General features: G+C 51.0%; 1 protein-coding gene across 1 annotated transcript in view; it reads left to right on the forward strand.

Moving 5' to 3' along the window:
• ADGRB1 (adhesion G protein-coupled receptor B1) overlaps positions 1 to 19476 on the forward strand; it is a 349272-nt gene that overhangs the window by 61840 nt on the left and 267956 nt on the right. The window contains exon 2 of the mRNA XM_039525203.1: positions 17574 to 18489. Within this exon, the coding sequence (XP_039381137.1) occupies positions 17745 to 18489 (745 nt within the window). The 5' untranslated portion in view covers positions 17574 to 17744. The remainder of the gene's footprint in view (positions 1 to 17573; positions 18490 to 19476) is intronic.

The following is a 19476-nucleotide window of genomic DNA, read 5'->3' on the forward strand; positions in this document are numbered from 1 at the left end:
CATGGTCATTCCGCAGAGGAGCCTGTCGCTGGGTCTTTGCATCCTACTCTCCATAACCCATATTGCTGCTGGAGAGTGATAACCCAGGGGTGCAGAGGAGGACGGCGTACAAAGAACACAGAGGAACCGCAAAGCTGTGACGACTGAGTGGATGTAAGGCTTAAAGGACATTAATTCCTGTGTTCCAGTTTCCCAGAGCTGGGAGCAGCAAGAGAAGGTTAGTAAGTGTGGTTCCTTACGATACCTGCAGCTTGGGCTGTGGGCTTGGTGACACGTTACTCATCGGGGAGATCTCCAAGGAAAGCCCATGAAGTTGGGGTGGTGTTTCAGTAAGTGATAGTCTTTCCTTCAGAGTCTGAGTTAAACCAGTGCCCCACTGTGGTGTGGATAGGAGGCAATGGTTGTGTCAGCTTTCGCAGGGTGTGTTAAACAGACACTGTTATCTATTCAGGTCCTTATACTGCACCATCTGGTGATGTCGGCCACTCATGGCTGTTAAATATCCCATGGTGGTTTTTGCATGGTGTTAACCCCAGTAACTTCCTCAGGCAATTACATTCCATCCACCTAAATTCCTCATGCAGGGGATACGAAGTATTGATTCTAAAGTGTTTTGCTGTGAGCTGTTAAATGGCAGCTGCATTCCACCCAAGAGGTGGCTGCATTTCAGAAACTGATTCTTGTATATTGCTTGAAGCATGTTGTGGATGAAAAATGCTGTATGAATGTAAGATAACAGGTAGGTTGCTATCCACTTTTGGGTCATGGTGACTCTTTTAAAGCTTCAGCAATCTGTACAGACTATTGCTGCCTGGAATGCTATGGAATCGTGTCTGTTTCCAGGTGCGCTATTGATCAGTTTTTAATTGCTAGGTGTAGTCTTATAAAGGATGGGCTGGGAAAATGAACAATTAAAATAGAACATAAAAGCAAAGCAGACTAGCACCGAGCCAATCAAATAAATGAATAATGCCGGGAGTTGGTGTTAATTTGCAGCTGATTTAAAATGCCTGGTGGGCGGAGAGAGAACAGTCCGCAAGGAGCAGCTGGGCTCTCTCTCCATCCCCCAACCCTTCTGTTAAGGCAGCACCATGGGGATATGAGGAGCACACAATCAAGCAATTCATCCCTGTGCTCCGTTGCTTTACATGGCTTGCAAAGGGGAAGAAGGAAGGGAGAAAAAAATCTCATGAAAAGCATTTTCAGCTAACGTTATGCCACTGCTTAGGCAAACTGGGGTCAACTCATTAGAGCAGGGTTTACCGATCCTTTTGTAAACTGCTGGTAGGCAGCCCTTTGAATAAGACCCCGGTGAACTGATGCCGTTTCTCTCACCGTTGCTGGGGTCAAGCGTTTTGACTGATGGGGAACTCTTGTTATATGCTGCCTCATTGGGGTGGGCAGCTTTCATCTGGTGCTGGATTATTGTCTCTAGAGGCCAAAATTCTCTGTACCCAGTTCTGGGAACAGCACAGGCAAACATCCCAGCCTGCTGCCACCTGCTGGGGGTAAAGCGTAGCTCAGTTAATTATCCATATTACAATAGCCCCTTGAGGCCCCATTGTGCTAGGTGCTGTACAGATGCACAGCACAGGACTCTCAGAAGCACCTAAACAAACTAAGAGCACAAGTCCCTGTGAAACTCTTGTGCTAATTCACTTGGATGCTTTTAAAAATCCCACCTGTGGCAGAAGAGAATCCTGGCTCCAAAGATCTTACAGCTGTAGATCAGACCAATGAAGGGTAGGAGTCATTATCTCCATTTTACTGAGAGGGAGCAGAGGCCAAGAGAGATTAAGTCACTTGCCCAGGGTCCTATATCTGATGATCTGGAGGATGTTGTGGACTGCACCCTCAGCAAGTTTGCAGATGACACTAAACTGGGAGGAGTGGTAGATACGCTGGAGGGTAGGGATAGGATACAGAGGGACCTAGACAAATTAGAGGACTGGGCCAAAAGAAATCTGATGAGGTTCAACAAGGACAAGTGCAGAGTGCTTCACTTAGGACAGAAGAATTCCATGCCCTGCTACAGACTAGGGACCGAATGACTAGGCAGCAGTTCTGCAGAAAAGGACCTAGGAGTTACAGTGGACGAGAAGCTGGATATGAGTCAACAGTGTGCCCTTGTTCCCAAGAAGGCTAACGGCATTTTGGGCTGTATAAGTAGGGGCATTGCCAGCAGATCGAGGGACGTGATCATTCCTCTCTATTTGACATTGGTGAGGCCTCATCTGGAGTACTGTGTCCAGTTTTGGGCCCCGCACTTACAAGAAGGATGTGGAAAAATTGGAAAGAGTCCAGCGGAGGGCAACAAAAATGATTAGGGGACTGGAGCACATGACTTATGAGGAGAGGCTGAAGGAACTGGGATTACTTAGTCTGCAGAAGAGAGGAATGTGGGGGAGATATGATAGCTGCTTTCAACTACCTGAAAGGGGGTTCCAAAGAGGATGGATCTAGACTCTTCTCAGTGGTAGCAGATGGCAGAACAAGGAGTAATGGTCTCAAGTTGCAGTGGGGGAGGTCTAGGTTGGATATTAGGAAAAACTATTTCACTAGGAGGGTGGTGAAGCACTGGAATGGGTTACCTAGGGAGGTGGTGGAATCTCCTTCCTTAGAGGTCTTTAAGGCCCAGCTTGACAAAGCCCTGTCTGGGATGATTTAGTTGGTGTTGGTCCTGCTTTGAGTAGGGGGTTGGACTAGATGACCTCCTGAGGTCTCTTCCAACCCTGATATTCTGTGATTCTATAGAAGGCCATTTGCAGAGGTAGGAATCAACTCCAGAACTCCTGGTGTCTAGTCTAGTATCTTAACCACAAGACCAGCCTTCCTCTCTGGATTTGTCTAGACTTATTCTGGTATAAGCTAAGGTGTACACTGGTACTACTCACTGTATGCACACACCTATTCTGGAATTAGTGGAAAGGCATACTTACCTAGCTATTTCGGTTTAACTTTACCAGTGGCACTTTCCTGTGTAGACAAGCCCTTGGTCTTTGTGGCCCATTCAGTCCCTGGCCTCTGTTAAGATGGACAGCAAGAGGGCATATTAGCATTTTGTAGCCATGTGCATTGCTGTGTGTTAGGAACCAAAGCAGAGAGCACTTGTCAATTGTACCTAGCTCTCAATGGGAGCTTTTACTCATGACCAACCTGCACTGGATTTATTCAGGTGACCTAGCAGTGAGAGACTTCATACCCCATTACCAATGCCCTCCAGAGTCCACCACACCCAGTCCTGAGGTGCTCAGTTGGGGTAGGCACTGGGTGAATGAGGACTCATAGACTTTAAGGTCAGAAGTGACCTTTATGGTCATCTAGTCTGATCTCCTGCACAACGCAGGTCAGAGAACCTCACGCACCCACTCCTGTAATAGACCCCCTAAGCTCTGTCTGAGTTACTGATGTCCTCAGATCACGATTTAAATATTTCAAGTTACAGAGAATCCACCATTTACACTAGTTCAGACCAACAAGTGACCCATGCCCCACGCTGCAGAGAGAGGTGAAGAAACCTGAGGGTCTCTGTCAATCTGACCTATGGAAAATTCCTTCCCGACCCCAAATATGGCAATCAGTTAGACCCTGAACATGTGGGCAAGACCCACCCGCCAGACACGTGGGAAAGAATTCTCGGGTGTAACTCAGAGCTCTCCCCATCTAGTGTCCCACCACCGTCTGTTGGAGATATTTGCTGCTAGCAGTCGCAGATCCGCTACATGCCATTGTAGGCAGTCCTGTCATACCATCCCCTCCATAAACTTAGCCAGCTCAGTCTTGAAGCCAGTTAGGTTTCTTGCCCCCACTGCTCCCCTTGGGAGGCTGTTCCAGAACTTCACTCCTCTGGTGGTTAGAAACCTTCATCTCATTTCAAGCCTAAACTTGTTGATGGCCAGTTTATATCCATTTGTTCTTGTGTCCACATTGGAGCTTCACTTATATATCTCCTTTCCCTCCCTGGTATTTATCCCTCTGACGTATTTATAGAGAGCAGTCGGCCCTCCCCTCAGCCTTCGTTTGGTTAGGCTAAACAAGCTGAGCTCTTTGAGTCTCCTCTCGTAAGGTAGGTTCTTCATTCCTCTGATCATCCTAGGAGCCCTTTCTGCACCTGTTCCAGTTTGAATTCATCTTTCCTAAACATGAGAGACCAGAACTGCCCAAGAACAGCTCCTAGTAAAGAGGAGGATTGGGGAAGTGCTTCATGCTATGCAGGGTATGTGCTCAGTTGGGCAACTCTTCTCCCCTGCACCCATTGGTTTCTTGTGGGATTGGTTCATGAATGCTAGCGGGTTGGTTTGTTATTGTAGGGTTGCTCACAAGCCCTTGGGCTATACATGCCGATTTGTGATGGCCGGGTCGCTCTGAACTGGCAGATCTTGTTATTTTATTGGGATAGGGAAAGGGGCACCATCACTGAAGCTTTTATTTTGAATAGAACAAAGAACATAATAAAGTGTCTGTGCGTTGGAAGCTGAGGGAAGAGGGGAAAGAGTAGGTTTGACGGTAGATACATTCCATTCAACAGCTCCATGTGTATTACTTAGTGGCCAAACCCCAAGCACTGGCTAGAGTTTACAGACCTCTTGATGGATTTTCCCCTGCCCTGGCAGCCCCTATCTCCAGCTCACATCTGTCTGCCTCCCAGGCAGAAGGGGAAACCCATACAAATGAAGGAGTGTCTGAACGCACCAGCTCTGCTGTCACTTTCCATGATGAAATGTCACCCGAGCCATTCTCAGAATAAATACAACCCTCCCTCCTTCGATCCTTCATCTTCATCAAGGTTATGTGCTGACAGCTAACTAACCCCAATCCCACTCCAGCACATTCTTAATGCTGCACAAATCACTCAATAACATCTGCTGACATCGTCTGTGATTAAAGAAGCCCCAGAAAGCACCCTTTGCCTCTCCTCCCAGCTAGCCCCTTCTCCCTGACCCGTCCGGCCCCAACTCCATCTCTCAAGGGCTCTGCAGAGGAGAAAATGGTTGAAATAAACGGGGACCTTCGTGCATCACCCTCCTTTACGCAAATCCCAGTGTTGCTGCTTCTCAGAGTTGATGGCTGGTGTGTGATTCATGCAGAAAATCATTCAGACTCATTTGTTCTTGGGCTGTGCTTGTGCACCCACATGCGTGTGTGCGTCTGGGTGTGAGCCTGCCTGTGTATCACTGCAGTAGTGCCTAAGGGCTCCACTATGCCAGGCATTGCCCAATCACCGATTAAAAGATAGTCTCCGCCCAGAAAGGTTTGCAGTCCGAGAAAGTCCCTGCTCCCTCCAAATCAAGGGAACAGACAGAGGTGGTTCTGTGAAAGAAGAGGGAGTGTCTTGTGGCTCATTCACCGTGGGCCCCTTGGTCTCTTTCCGGCTCAGCTGCCCATCTGTAAAGTGGGGCTGACAGCTCTGCCCCACCTCAACGGATGCTTGTGAAGGTAAATGCATTAAAGATTGTGGGGCACTTATGGATATGGGGGCCAAAGAAGTACCTAAAATGGATCAGAGCCCTGTGCCTTGACCCCCAGACCAGATACCGGGTAATTAACCTTCTCTGTGGAGAAACGTCAGTCTCCAGGTCTGTCAAACCAGCATCTTTCATCTGGGCTAAATCCCCATACAATAAAGCATTGCACAAAGGTGCCCCATTTTACAGATGGGAAACTGAGGCACGGAGAGGGGAAGTGACTTAGCCAAGGTCACACAGCAAGTCAGTGGCGAAACTGGAACTAAACCCCAAGTTTCTTGAGTTCCCAATCCCATGCCCTGCCTGCTGGTTGAGGTTAAATGAAGGACTCTGCCTACTGTTTTTTTTTTAAATGAAGTTCGGCAGGTACTCAGCGTCTCCACTCGTGGTTACAATCCTCTCGCCGGGTTTTGATCTGATCCGTGGCTAACTTATGCATCACAGCACATTCTCTCCTCTTCACTCTCCTCTCTGCTGTCTGAAGTTGAAGTGAGGCTGTGCACAGGCAGCTGGAATCCAGAGCTGTAGACTCAGATTCCCCCTGGGGCTTGGGTTAGCTTGGAAGCAGCTTTTTGGCCTTGGGGAAATGCAGTGCAAGAGCTGGAGTCTGGGACTCTGCCTCTGATCTGTTTTCCCAGCTCTCGGGGTGGATTCAGCTCCATCTCTCACACAGCTACGGCCCATGGTCATTTTGTGCATGATCCTTTGCGTACTTCCCCCCTGCCCCACCTCCTGACCCAGGGCTCCCCCTCTCCAGAGGGTTTGCCCTTTCATGTCTCCCTGAGCTTCCGAGGGTGCTCTTTGCTCCATGGTGCAAAGTGTGTCTCTTTGTGTTACAAACTGGCTCTCCTGCAACCAGGCTCTGTATCCGTCTGTGTTGATCCATAAGGAGTATGAGTCAGCTGACATGCAGCCTGATGTGCCACATCTGGCTATGACCCCGTCAGGTCTCCTGAGCTTTGGGGCTAGGAGAGCTTCAATGGAGAGTCCAATGCTGTAGGACGTGGTGATGGTGATCCAAGGCTGACAGGTAGCACCTTTCCCCCTGAGCTGATGCCCAGGGGTCTCTTTACACAGCCTAATGTTAGCAGGACAGCCTGTCTTGTCAATGATAGAAACTGCAACACTGGCCACTGGTAACCATTAAAGATCCTGCAGCACTTTTGCAAGAGTTGGGTGTATTAATTCTAATCATCTGCTATGATTGATTACATTCCGCTTTCCCTAAGTCCCCGGCAGGTTCCGTTGTATTTAACGTTCTCCTTCACTTTCTCTTCTTGACTGTTGCGTGCTGTTCCTGGGAGCTGTCTAGCTGCGGCTGCAATTCATCCCCGAGGCTGGATGCCCTTTGCTGTGGGTTTCAAAGCACTTGGGGATGAAAGATGCTGCTGGATATAAATACAAGTAATTACTATAACTGGCGGATCTGGAACAAGCTTTCCTGGGACTCCCCTGTTCATGCCTCCCCGCATACACACATCTGGAGAATTTTAATGCATAGAGTTTAGAGGCAGTAGGTGCGTCTCTGGGATGGGAAGACATGGGGGAGCCCATCCATGATGGCAAAGGGCATTTAAAGTGCAATTCAGGCAGCAAAATGCGAGGGGAAGACTAGAAAATCTTGGCAAGTGGAGTGTCTCATCTACCGTTCTGTCAGCATGGGATTGTTTCTTCTTCTGTGGCTGTCATAGGTTTATTCCCCACTTGGAACTTTAGCGTCCACAAGATGGGGACCTGCATGGGCTTCTCTAAACTTAAATCCTAGTTTAGATCTGGTAATGCTGCCACCAGCTAGAAATTCCAGTGTCTAGCACACTCCCTGTTCCCCCAAAACTTTCCCGGGGGAACACTGATCCAAACTCCTTGGATCTTAACACAAAGGGAAATAGCCCATTCCCCCACCTCCCCCTCCCTTAGCCGTCGGGAGAGATCACCTTGATTCAAACTCCTTGAATCAAAACAAAGAGGGATTCACCTTCCCCCCTCCTCTTCCCCTGAGGTTCCAAACAAGGGAAGAAATCAATCAGGTTCTAAAAAGGAAGGATTTTATTAAAAGAAAGAAAGAAAGTAACACTACCTCTGTAATACCAGGATATAGAATATTACAGGGTCTAGCTTATAAACCTAGAGGGACTCCCCCCCACCCTTTCTCAGAATAATCAAAAGTAACAGCAAACAGAAATAAAGATATTTCTCCAGCAAACACACATTTGCAAATACAGAAATTAATCACAAAACTAATCCACCTTGCTAATACTCACTATACTGAATAGAAGGAAATATTTCAGGAAGCTTGGAGAGCCTGGATGTATGTCTGGCCTCTCTTAATCCCAAGAGAGAACAGCCCCCAAAACAAAGAACACAAACAAAGACTTCCCTCCACAGAGATTTGAAATTATCTTGTCCCTTGATTGGTCCTCTGGTCAGGTGTCCTTCAGGTTTACTGAGCTTGTTAACCCTTTACAGGTAAAAGAGACCTTAACCCTTAACGATCTGTTTATGACAGTGGCAACTTCCATTCAAACATCTCCAGGCACTTTATCGGTGTAAGTCAAGCCCCTACGTGTTACCCTTATGTAGAGGAGTAGCAATATCCCCATGTTACACCTCAGGAGTAGGGCAGGAGACCCACCCCACACCAAGTGCCTTACTCAGTCCATCTTCTATTGATTTTCTGAGTCTAGATCTCGGGACTCGTTCCAAAGGGATCAAGTGGCTCCTTGTCTATCTAGCACATTGAAATAGCTCTTATCACCACATAGGCAGATCCTCAGCTGGCCTACGCTGGAGTAGTTCTACTGCACTCAGTGGACTGTGCTGATTTACACCACCCGAGGATCTGGCCCATAGTATCTAAGAGTTGAATTGTCATCCAGGAAGAGCCAGGGAGTTTCCCTCATCCCTTGCCCAGAGATCCTCCTTCCTCTCTTTGTGACACACCTCATCCTTTGACTTTTGTCAGACTCCTATATCTGAGTGAAGCTGCCGTGGCTTCTTATGGACAAAGTGTTGCTGGAAAGGGTCAGAGTGAGCTCATGGGCGGTGGGTGTGAAGCTTCCTCTTAGGGAGACTAGCTCCCTGCTCTGCCTCTTCCAGCCAAGGCCTCACCCTGACCTGCTGCTCTCAGTCCCCCGTGGCCCCGGCTGGGGTGGAGGGTGGGGAGCTGAGAGCTCGACCCCACCTAGAGTCAAGCTCTCAGCCTCAGCGAGGAGCACGTTGGAGCTCTCTGTCTTGGCCCTGGCTGGAGCTTGGCGTCCCCTCCCCCATTCTGCCCCTTCCCCCACAGCCCTGCCCATGGCCCTGTCCCCATTCTGCCCTTTCCCCCACAGTCCCACCCCTGTTCCGCCCCCACTCCATCTCTTACCCCCTGAGGCCCTGCCCCCCCATGGAGGCCCTGAGACCAGAGCATGGTTCGGGGTGGGTTAGCCTCCCCCACCCTCCATTACACGCTGCCTATGAGTGAACTCATCTTCTCCAGAAGGAAAGTCAGAGGGAAAGCAAAAAATAAGGAAACGAGGACCATAAAAAAGAAAACGAACCAAAACCCCCAATAGCTGCTACCCCTTGAGATTGCTGGTGAGTTGATGGGCTTCACAAAGACGACTCCATTCAGGCGTAGCTCCAAGATCAGTAGCAGGGAGGCTCTGGCTCAGTGTCTCTCTAGCTGGCGTTCCTGGTCTAGGAAACTGGCACAAATGCCACCCCAGCCTCACGCTCAGTTCCCTTCCATGCATGGCGCTCTCCGTGTGCCGCCGAGTGACAGATGCCATGTCGTTACTCTAGGCATTTCCACTGTGCACTGGCTGTTTGCTTCAGCAGAAAGAAGAAAATTCCCGGCCGGTTACAGCCTTCTCTGCTCTCAGTTCACCACGGATAAGGGCACGAATGTGTTTCTCAGACATTACGACACTGAGCCTTTAAGGGCCGTGCCTCGAGAAAAGAGGGCTGATTGATACTGGGGAATTTCTTTAGAGAAACTGGAGTCCCAAGGAAGATTTAGCACTCTGTGATTTGAGTTGTATCCCTGTAGGATGTTAGCCATGCTCCAAGAGGGAAGGGGCATATGGGGAATTAGAATCCTGTCATGTGGCACATTTAAGCTGGTAAGTGGAGCTGAAGGGGTGGAAATGGGGAAGCAGGAAGCCCCTGGAGTCCTGCAGGACATATCTGAGCTGGCTGGTAGAAGAGAAGCAGGAGCAGCGGAGTTCTTCCTTTATGGGAAGGTCCTGTGGAACGTGATACAAAAAGAGACCCTTTCTGTAGTTATTTAACTGTAAGAGACACTGATAATGGTAGCCTACCATGTAGCTAACACTGAGGTAGCACTTCCCTCTGCTGGTCAGAATGAGAACTGCAAAACTATGAGTCATAAACCCTGATTCGGGCCCATCCAGAGAAAGATTCCCCATTAGCTTGTGGGGTCGTAACCTGTCCTTCCGAGGCAGGACTACCCAAACTCCGTCCCTGCTTAGACACTGTTGTTAATATTAGGATTAAAGGGCTGAATGTCTGTGAGGTGACATCTGTGGAGTGGTAGGTGGACATGGATGTGTTACCGTCTCATTGGGAAGGCAAGAGAGAGTGATAGCTAAAGCACAGGGCTAGAACCTCATGTTAGTTCAAACAGGGAGAGAAGCTAGGTGCAGGCAACCGGAGAGAGTTCCTAGAGGAGCAACAGCAGTGATCCCGGGGCTGGAAGGACTCGATTTCCCAGGAAAGATTAAAAGAACTAGTTGACTCTCCCAAGGGGAGAATTTGAATGTCTGTAAGAAATAGTCCTTGCCCTGCAGACATTGCACACGCAGGGCACTAGGGGCTCCTGGGGAACAAAAGGCTATTTTCCTTAGGGAGCCTCTTTCAACTCTGTCACAACCTGTGTCCAGAAGGCAGATTGGAGAGGAAGGGTCTTGCGATTAAACTTCAGGAACAAGACTCGGATTATCTCATTTCAGTTCAGTGCTGTCACAGACTCTCTATGGGAGTGAGCAAGGCTCATAGTCTCCCTGCGCCTGTAAAATGGGGAGAGGAATACATCCTAAAAGGTAATAATTGGAGATATACCAATCTCCTAGAACTGGAAGGGACCTTGAAAGGTTATCAAGTCCAGCCCCCTGCCTTCACTAGCAGGACCAATTTTTGCCCCAATCCCTAAGTGGCCCCCTCAAGGATTGAACTCACAACCCTGGGTTTAGCAGGCCAATGCTCAAACCACTGAGCTATCCCTTCCCCCCTGTCCTCCCAGTGCTTCTCCGGTTAGACTGTAAGGTGTTCGAGGGCTGTTTGTTACTGTGTTCATACAGCACCTTGCACAGAGGGGCCCAGACTCTGGTGGGAGCTGCTAGGGGCTACTAGAATACAGGTGACTAAAAAGTGGAGAGAGAAACAACCCAAGGTGGCTACTTTGCCCTGGCTCCTGCAATACCCTTGTGCTAGGCTGATTGCATAAGCAATTGGAGCCAAGGTCTTTTCTAGCTCTGTCTGCCCAGCTCTCTGCTTTAGCTCTGTTACACACACAGTTAAACCAGGGAGGGTACTTTCACTCTGAACTTGCCAGACTCATTTTTGCCTTTGGATTGTCAGGAATAAATTCTGACTCGTGTGGGGGCAAAAATCTGTTCCTCTTCAAATGTTTATCCTTGCCGAGGTGGGGGAGCCAGCTGTCACCATTCTGTGGTTGCTTTTCTGTCACAGTCGCTAGCAGAGGTAGAGTTCGGGTCTTGTGTTGCACTAAGAGGAGCCGGTGTCAGTGACAGATCCCGCTGTGATGGATGATTGGATGGGTTGTGTCTGCTGTAGGCTGAAGTCAGGGGAATGGCATATTATGGTGTGTCTACATTGCATACTAATCCTGGGTTTGTGGAATCCGGGTTTGGAGACTCAGTGTTTCCAAGTCCATGCTTGAGTGTCCACACTGCATTGTAAACCTGGACCCACAACTGTGCTGAAGTGTCCATACTGCACTATACACACAGACCTCCTGATTCTGGTCTGCGGCTTGACTTGTATCTACACTGCAAAACAAGAAGGTTTTGACCCGAGTCACAGCAGGGTGGACTCAGGCTCTGACCCTACCCCCTAGCAGGGTCCAAGGACGCAGGTCCTGAGTGCTTGCTGATCTGAGTCATACTGCTTTGTGTGTGGACGGAAGTGGGATCTTGGACTCAAACCTGAGTCAGAGCCCGGATGCAGTGTGCATTGTAGACACATCCATTGTCCACAATACTTGAGCAGTCTGTCCTTCTGTGTAATTAGAAGGCAGATCGGTACTTCCACGGGCATATTCAGCCACACTGCTATTGACTTCACTGGAAGTTTGGCCTGTGTAAAGCTTGCGGGATTGGGCCCTTAGCCAGTACATTGCAGTATGCCGGTCTGCCCACACACTGCTGGGTTTATAGCGCATTGTGCTGGAGATCCAGGTGTTCATGCATTTATTTTTTCTCTTAACATTTCCCACTTGAGCAAGGATGAGTTGAAGGAGAAAAAAATATGTTTCTATTTCTTATGGTAAACCCTTCCAGATGGGACTACGTGCAGAGGAAATCAATCCTGAGGCCTAACAGCCGTAACGCAGTGTCCCATTAACGGGTCTGTTTATTTGAAGTTTGTTGGATTTTACAACATGAATCCTGGAGCGTCTGAGGCAGTTAGAGGCTGGCAAATGTTATTTATTATTTACCTGGGCCAGGCTGCCCCTTATGCAGGAAAACTTGCTTTGCAGGAGACAGGAGACTGGGAGAGTTCCAACTTGTAAAGTCTCTTTGGGGTTCGGCCTTTAAATTACTGGATCTCAGGACACCTGTCACTGTACCTACCCCTGTTCCTGGCCCTCTTGCCCTGCCGTGTTGATGTGGCATCCCTGCTGCGTTGACTTCGCATACCTGCCAGTGACCACTTCCAAAACCATGTATAGGGAGTATTTCACTGGGAGATGGACCCAGATATTCCTAGCTGTGTCAGCATTACCTCACCGGGGGGTTCTCCACAGAAATAGAGCATGGCATGATGTCATGGACCATGGCTTTCCCCCCTCACAAGCAGCATGGCTTGATTCCCAAAGGGCACCCATGGAGGGGCTTCCTTAGGGTCAAAGAAAAGGGAGAATTGCTGGGGAATCTCTTCATCCCTTCTTCTTTGCTCCTTTGGAATCAGACACTTAAGCAGGGCCCCCGCTGGTCACTGAAGCAGAGGAGATGATAGAAAGGAGGAGATGATTGCCTTAGCAATCGTTAATCATGGTGACCTGTCTTGGTGCTCACCTGGTCCCTGGCTGATGCGTGCAAGTTGCATTATAATTAAACATCTCTTCCTGTCCCCACCCTGGTCTGTTTCCTGAAATCTGGTTCTGGAGAGTGGCATCATTTAAAGCATGTTAGAAATCTGGTTAAGCGGTGGAGTTTGTCATAGTGAAATCTGGGCTATCAAGTTTGGCAAGACTGTCAGCTGGTGTCAGGCCTGGGATTCAGATTTCTGACAGATTAAAGTACAGATGGATTCGATTTCCATGCCAATTAGTGTCTGATCTAACAGAATGCTAGGACACCTAGCACTCTGCTTGCATAGAGTTTTCACAGCGACTTTAAGTGGAAATAAACCCAGGCTGCAGAAGTCAGATCTACCTTTTGAACCCTCTCAAAGCTCAGAGATGTTCAGATCTGTGATTTTGGTTTGCCCTGTAACACTGCCTACAGTGACTCAAGAGCATGAGGACCAACCTCAGGGCAGACTGACAGGAAGCAGGGTACCAACCCCAAATTGGTTGCGAGATCTATATTTAGATTTCATCAACTGATTATCATGTGTAAACTCCTGAGGCACTGTAACAGGCAAAACATGGAGTCACAGGCTTCTTGGGTACTCCGATCTATCTCGCCTCCCAGATAAGTTTACCTTTGTGCTAGATGGTCCCTTACACCAAGAATCATAGCTATATCCAGGTTACTCCCAGTCCCAAAGGACCAGTCACTTACCCCAGGTCAATTGCACTTTAGATCTTACACCAAAGACAACCTTGTAGCCAATCCTATAATAAACTATATAAACATTTATTAAGTAAGAAAAGGAGACGAGTTATTTACAAGGTTGAAGTAGGTAAACATATATACACAAATCAGTTACGGTTTTAGTAACAGAAACATCTGTAATAAGCAAGCTGTATAAGTCCTTTAGAGCTAACCCAGGCTGAACACTGGGGATCTCTTGCTTATGCCTAGGAAACTTTCCTCCCCCGCCCCCAGTCCAAGAAGCATAGAGATACAGCTCCTTCTTGTTAGGGGTTTTTATCCCCTTCCTCCCATGTGTTGTCATCTGTGAACTCAGCTGATAGGAAGAATCCACGTGCCTAATTCATAGTCATGGGCAGGGGGAGAGAGGCAGAAAACAATGTCTTTTGTCCTCTTTAATGTCCCACAACAGTCCATCAAGTGTTGAAGGACCTTCCCCATTGGGCAGGATGTAACACCTTTTGCTGGAGATCAGCACTTCACACTAGTCAATGACTTTCTCTTGTCTGGTGATTTACACAGTCACAGAGCCTCATAATACAACCACTCAAATTGCACCTTACAATACTGGTTACAGATGCTGTGAGATTAGCGCATGCAACAATTTACAAGAATTCAATAAGGTCTTAACACTAACCACATTCTTATCATCCTAATACCTATTTGAACAGTACCAACACCCAGGTGAGCCGGACTGATTCCAGCCAGGGATTTCTCAGTGTTTAGCAGAGACATGGGGACCTTGGCATGAGCTGACACCAGGCCTGCCTGTGTCATAGACCCTTATAGAGCTGGGAATCAAGCACAAAATTAGGCTCTGGAGCTAAAGTGTGGATGTTGGACTAGGGTTTAGGGGGATTGGGCCCATCTCCAATTGTATGGTCTCTGATGGTGGTAGAGCTCAACTGAGTGAATTCGAGATCTGCTGGAAAACTGGGTGTATGGCTCGACACGGAAAATTCCTGATGTGTCAGAAATCTGACTGTACAGAGCCCCTCTTACAGGCTAGCAATGAACTGACTGGCTGCAGGAACATAGGTCAGTGGAAGCTGAGTGCATTTGAGTAACTGATGTGTCCTGCTGTGAACTGTGCTCTGAGCACATATATACCCATAACTGGCCTAAGGCAGGAGTTCTCAAACGTTTCCTAGCGTGAACGACATTGTTAGAGAGAGTGTTGTACAAAGCATATCCCTTCTCCCCTTGGCGATCACGTATCATCCCTGTAGGAACTACACCAAGTGCTTACATGGCTAATTCACGTTAGGGGAGTATTTATATATTTTTAAACTCTCTTGTAATGCAGATTTTTAACAGGGAGCGCGATTAAGCGGTGGAACAGCTCACCCAGGGCTGTGGTGGATTTTCCGTCGCTTGTAGTCTTTTAATCGAGAAGGGACAGCTATCAGAAAGATCTGCTCTAATTCCACCAGTAGTTAAGGGCTAGGTGCAGGAATCCCTGGTTGGGTTCTCCAGCCTGTGTGATGCTGGGGGTCAGGCTAGATGATCATAATAATCCCTTTTGGCTTTAAAATCTGAGGAGCTGGCACCATGGGACCAGCCTGTGCTGTCTGGACCACAGTTGGAGAATCATTGCCATCAGACAATGGGCAACCATCTGCATATGAGACTAGGATGCTGGCAGGTCCCCCATGCGCTGCTGTGCCATCTGCCAGGCCTAAAGATGGGGTGACCTGCTTTAATCTGCCCTCTCTCAAGGGAGCGCATGGCACCATTCCCTCTCCCATGACCAGGCCTCCAGTTTGCACAGTCACCCTGACTGGAGCATGGGGCCCCCCGGTGCATCCTGGGGGAACATCAGATAGATAGAGGGGCTGAAGAGGTTTGGTTTGGTGATGATGTAATCCCACCCCCCTTGCCCAATGAGGACATGGGCTGGCAATGCAATCAGCTCCCCCCAAGGGGGACAGTGCCTGTATCTCCCCATCCTGCCCTTAAGGTGATAGGGTCTCCTAAAAATGTTGGAGTGCCCCTCCTCCACCTCCCTGTGGGTTCCCTGTGCCTCAGTATCTCCAACAGGCTTCAGAGCGCGCTCTGCACTGATCTGCCTGCTGTGGCTACTCCTCAGCAGGTGGGGAGCCCCAGGAGGACTCTGCACCCAGATCCCAGAGCCAGACCAGGATGCTTCAGTTTATCTTGACACCCCCCACCCTTTTCTCCCTTTTCCCAACAAGCCCCAGCAAGAACTTTGTGTGTGGGCTGTGTGGGTGGGTGGGGTAGGGGATGGGGTGGCTGAAGGAGCACAGGGGAAGGTGTCCTATGGGCAGTGGAGGGCACAGGGGTCTCTTGGGTAGTGGAGGAGCCCTGTGGGAAGTGGTGAAAAGGAAGGAAGGGGCCCATTGGGCTGCGTGGAGATGAAAGGTGGGTGGGTGGGTTAGAATCCTTGGGCAGTGCTGGAGGTTTATGGGGGGCACAGACCCTTGGGCATGTGGGGCTCAGGGAGGAGGGTTATGACCTTTGGGCACTGTGGAGGTGCACAGGGGAGAAGGGCCATTGGGCAGTGTGGAGGGCACACGTGGGGGGAAGGACCCTTGGGCATTGGGGGAGCCCACGGGAGGGGTTAGGACCCTAGGGTAGTGGGGGGGCACATGGAGGGGAGGACCCTGGGCAGCAATGGGGGATGCCCGGGGGCGGAAAGGATCCCTGGGAAGTGGTGGAGGGCGCGGTGGGGGACCCACGGGAGGGGTTAGGACCCTAGGATAGTGTGGGGGATGCAGGGAGGGAAGGGGAAGGATCCTTGGAGCAGCGGAGGGGGGCCCACGGTGGGGGGAGGATCCCGGGGCAGTGGCGTGGGGGCCACGGGAGAGATTGGGACCATAGGATAGTGTGGGGGATGCACGGGGGGAAGGATCCTGGGGCAGCGCCGCTGGGGGACGCACGGGGCGAAGGATCCTGGGGCAGCGGTGGGAGACGCACGGGGAGGAGGATCCCAGGGCAGTGGTGAGGGCGCACTGGGGAGGAAATGCACGGGAAAGGATCTCAGGGCAGGGCGGGAGGCGCACGCGGGGAAGGATCTCAGGGCAGTGGTGGGGCGCACGGGGAAGGATCCCGGGGCAGTGGTGGGGGCGCACGGGGAAGGATCCCGGGGCAGGGCGGGGGCGCACGGGGAAGGATCCCGGGGCAGTGGTGGCGGTGAGGAGGAAGGGGCCCGGGTGGGGGTGGCGCGCCCTGGCTGCGGGGCTTGGAGCGCAGCGCTGGGCACAGGTCGCCGGCTGCGCCCCTCCATCCTGCGGGGCGCAGCGCTGGGGCGGCTCGGGCGTGGGCGGGTGCGCGGCGCAGCGCCCGGGGCGCGGGGAGGGGGGCGCTGAGGAGCTCGCTGGCCGCCACTGGGAGCAGGGCTGCGGGCTCCGTGGGTATCAGGACGGGCAGCGGCCGGGACTCCCCGCCGCGGGACCGAGCTCCCCAGCTCGGCGCGGGGGCTAAGGGGCCGCCCCCGGCACGGGACCCACCCCCCACCCCTGCCCCGCTGCCGGGCTCCTCGCTGGGCCCCGGGGGCGCCCCGCACGGCGCGGGGGCCCGGGCGCACGGGCGAGCGGGAGGGGAAGGGACGGGAGGAGAGAGGCGCACGGGGTGGAGGGCGGAGAGGGGACGCCGCAGCCCGCCTGGAGCGGCAGAGCCCCGCTGACCGCAGCGTGCAACGCAGCCGGAGCTCCCGGGCGCTCCCCCGGATCCGCGGCGGAGCAGGAGCCCCTGGCCACTGGGCAGGCGAGGGCTCCGGCTGGGCTTTGTCCGGGCAGCAGGGGTCAGGGGCTTCCGCGGAATAAACCCAAACTCCCTGCCCCTCTGCCCGGGAGGTCAGCGTGCGGGGCCGGTCACACACTCCCGCTCACCGCGCAGGAGGAGGCGCCGCGGAGATCCGCTTAGCTGAGACCATCGAGCGACCTCGATTCTGTGCTGGAGGCCGCCCAGCATCGTCCCCGGGGCAGCTCCCTGCCCGGGAGGGGGCCGGCGCGTCTCTCACAGCCGTGCCGGGGGCGGGCAGGGGTGTGGGGAGAGAGCTGATGCTCCCCCGAGTCTCAGAGCCGGGCTGTGTTACTGAGAGTGAATAAAACACCCTCTCTTCTCTCTTTCTTTTCTTTCCCAGGTGTTGCTTATGGCCACACGGGGGAGCCCAAGTCCGAACATGGGAAGATCGGATTGATTTCGCGTAGAGTCTCATAAACTCTCTCTTTTCCTCTAAGCTTGCACCTGTTATGTCCAAGATCTGGCACCTGCCTGACAATTACTTTGAGTTCCATAGGACCAGAGACCTAGGATGAGGAGCACTGGCTTTGCCCTGAACCTGCTTTTGATATCACCACTCTTCTTAGTGTGGACAGTGGTCGCCCTCGACCTAGGACAAACTCCTTGCACCACCCTGGTCCAGGGGAAATTCTTTGGGTATTTCTCCTCCTTTGCTGTCTTCCCATTGAACTCCTCTCTGTGCTCTTGGATTATCCAGAATCCGGACCCCAGGAGGTACACCTTGTACATGAAGGTCTTGAAACCCACTGGCATATGTGACCACCAGCCGATACGCACCTACCAGTTCGACTCTTTCCTGGAGTCTACCCGCACTTACCTGGGCATGGAGAGCTTCGACGATGTGCTAAAACTGTGTGACAGTTCCACTAGGTACTCCTTCCTCCAGTCCAACAAGCAGTTCCTCCAGATGAAGCAGACCGTGTCCCCGGCAGAAGGTGGGCACGTGCGACGGAAGCCCACCAAGGCTCAGGAGCGGGACTTCTCAGCGGAGTACCTGGTGCTGGGCAACAGGAGCCCTAGCAAAGCTGCCTGCCAGATGCTCTGTCAGTGGCTGGACACCTGCCTGACCACCAGCAGCAGCTCCCACCCCTGTGGCATCATGCAGACTCCTTGCTCTTGCTCCGGAGGGGAGGTGCTGGATCAGCCCAGCGAGATGTTGGGGCTACCTAAGAAGAAGGAAGATTGTTTTAAGGATGGGATTTATTTGGAAAACTGCCTGAGCAGCCGGAAAGACAGCAGCCAGGTGGAGTTCCTGGGTAAGTGGTGAAAGCTGTTTGTGTTTCGGGTGGAAGGGGGAGCATGCACAGTGGATCTCTCCTGGCCTATTTTGTTTTTGAGACTGCGCCCATCTCCATGGTATCTGAGCCTCCTGCTCCCTCATCTTAAAGCCGTTATCCATCCTAAGCAGGATCAGTAATTCCAGTGGCAGTTGATTAGCATGTAACTGAAATGCAGAACAGATTAACAGGGACAAGCTCAGGTTGCTTTCATTGTTTCTCAGGCTTCGTGCCTTATTTATTTGTTTCTAATGGAGCCTCAGTGACGATTTGAGATTCTTATCCATCAACAAGCAGGTTTCAAAAGCCCTCTGACCCCACAATAAACCATGGCCTGAAGGGACCATGACTCAAGTCACCTCTCACGTCAGGCTCCACTGTGCAGCCCCATCCCCATTTAGTGTATAGGAAATATGTAATCTGAAGTGACTTCCAGGGCCAGATAGGACTGACACCAAACCAAAACAACATGAATGGAGATTTTGATCATGGTCCCATCTATAACTGTAAAAGCTCTTCAATACTATCTCTGTGGGTAGCTGGGGGCAGGTGATACATGTTTTCTCCCTCCTTCTTTGCTGTGTTTCTTTCTCTAGCAATTCCTGGAGTCCACAGCATGTGCTGTGCATGGGAAGAGATAAAAAAAGGAGCCTGTGAGGCAGAAGGGGATGGGATGTAATGGACTGAACATAAGACTGAAAGCTGGGGACTCCTGCTCCTAATCTCAGCTCTCGTGCTGATACCTGCTTGTGTCAAAGTCGTTTAACCTTTCTGCATTGTTGGCATAAAGGGAATGGTTTTGTACTTTCAGAAGCAGCGTGTGTTAGTGGCGCTGTCTGAAGATAGATCCCATTAATCTCCTAGAACTAGACAAGAATGAGGAGTCACAGACTCTCCAGCTTCAAAACAGGGCTTCTTGCCTCTATTTTTGTGTCTGCATAAACCATTTTGGTTTGTTTATTCCTT

The sequence above is a fragment of the Mauremys reevesii genome, linkage group 2 (genome assembly GCF_016161935.1).
Source record: "Mauremys reevesii isolate NIE-2019 linkage group 2, ASM1616193v1, whole genome shotgun sequence".
Lineage (NCBI taxonomy): Eukaryota > Metazoa > Chordata > Testudines > Geoemydidae > Mauremys > Mauremys reevesii.